Genomic DNA, 1,160 nt, shown 5'->3' with positions numbered 1-1,160 from the left:
TTTAAATTTCTTAGATTTTTAAATTAAAATTCAAGTTTAAGAAAAATTATTTTTCATAGAAACAAATTTTAATCATTGATCTTAAGGCAGTTAAAAATTGTTAGAATTTTTATAAATATGTAAAATCGTTTAGTATTTATTTTTTTACAAAATAAAACAGGTTAAATTCATGTAAATACGCAAAAACAAAATTTAATTAAGCAAATTAAATAAATAGCCAAAAAATTTGCAAAAAACATTTTTTTTATTTTAAATTACATACAATTAAATCTGAATTTAGCAATGATTAATTAATTATAACATATCATTATGGATAATTATTTTTATAAGGTAAGTTTATTAATTTGATGGTGCGAGCACGGAACTTTTTTTAAAAAAATTTAATAAAATATCGATATTTTAATTAAAAATTTGAGTCGTTTTTTAATTTAATATATTTTTAAAAAACTTAGAATAATAATTTTACACTCATTATAAATATAAACCAAACATGTGTTATAAAAAATAATATTTAAACGTTTTGTGATACAACAATTATTATAATTATCTAAAAAATAAAAATAAAATTTGACCCATTAAAATGCTCTTTTGTGTTTTATTGATTAGTACAACTAATATTTCCGATTCTAATATAAATTACATAAATAACCGATTTTATAGTAACTTATATAACGTTGTTAGCACAGCAGAGGATACACAACAAAATACAATATTCGGAAATTTACTATGCAATGACAAAATGCAAACAGATGATGGGGCAGATTCTGGACGTGATCAAAGTACTAATAAACATAATTTAGATAGCGATCTTACATGTGATCAATATACTTGTGAAACAAATAACTTTTCTTTGACACCAAGTAAAGATCTATCTCAAAATCCGGAAAGTACAAATTTTCTTAATCAGGATTATTCAATATTGGACGTAGGCACAAATACGCCTCAGTACTGGAATGGTGTTGTTAGTGCTACAGATGTTTCTCATACCAACAGAGTTGAAACAAGTTTGCCTTTGACATATAATAATCATATTCCTGCACAAACCAACGTGTATTCTGATTCATGTTTGCTTACACAAATCGAAAGTATTCCAGTTGTTCAAGAAAATGAATCTCTGACTGAACTACTAAAAGCCCGTTGTACTGATTACTACACAGAAT

The 1,160-nt window shown here is 24.1% G+C and overlaps 1 protein-coding gene across 1 annotated transcript; it reads left to right on the top strand.

The window, feature by feature from the left end:
• Window positions 1-580: 580 nt before the first annotated feature.
• On the top strand, window positions 581-1,160 carry AAJ76_425000580 (hypothetical protein; the record flags this gene model as incomplete). Its single annotated transcript, XM_024475622.1, has 1 exon — window positions 581-1,160. A coding segment is annotated over one exon (580 nt), but the record flags the coding sequence as incomplete, so codon positions are not given.

Source organism: Vairimorpha ceranae, assembly GCF_000988165.1.
Source record: "Vairimorpha ceranae strain PA08 1199 chromosome Unknown NODE_425, whole genome shotgun sequence".
Classification (NCBI taxonomy): Eukaryota; Fungi; Microsporidia; family Nosematidae; genus Vairimorpha; species Vairimorpha ceranae.
The sequence above is the reverse complement of the archived record's forward strand: the minus strand, read 5'-3'. Positions and strand labels throughout refer to the sequence as shown.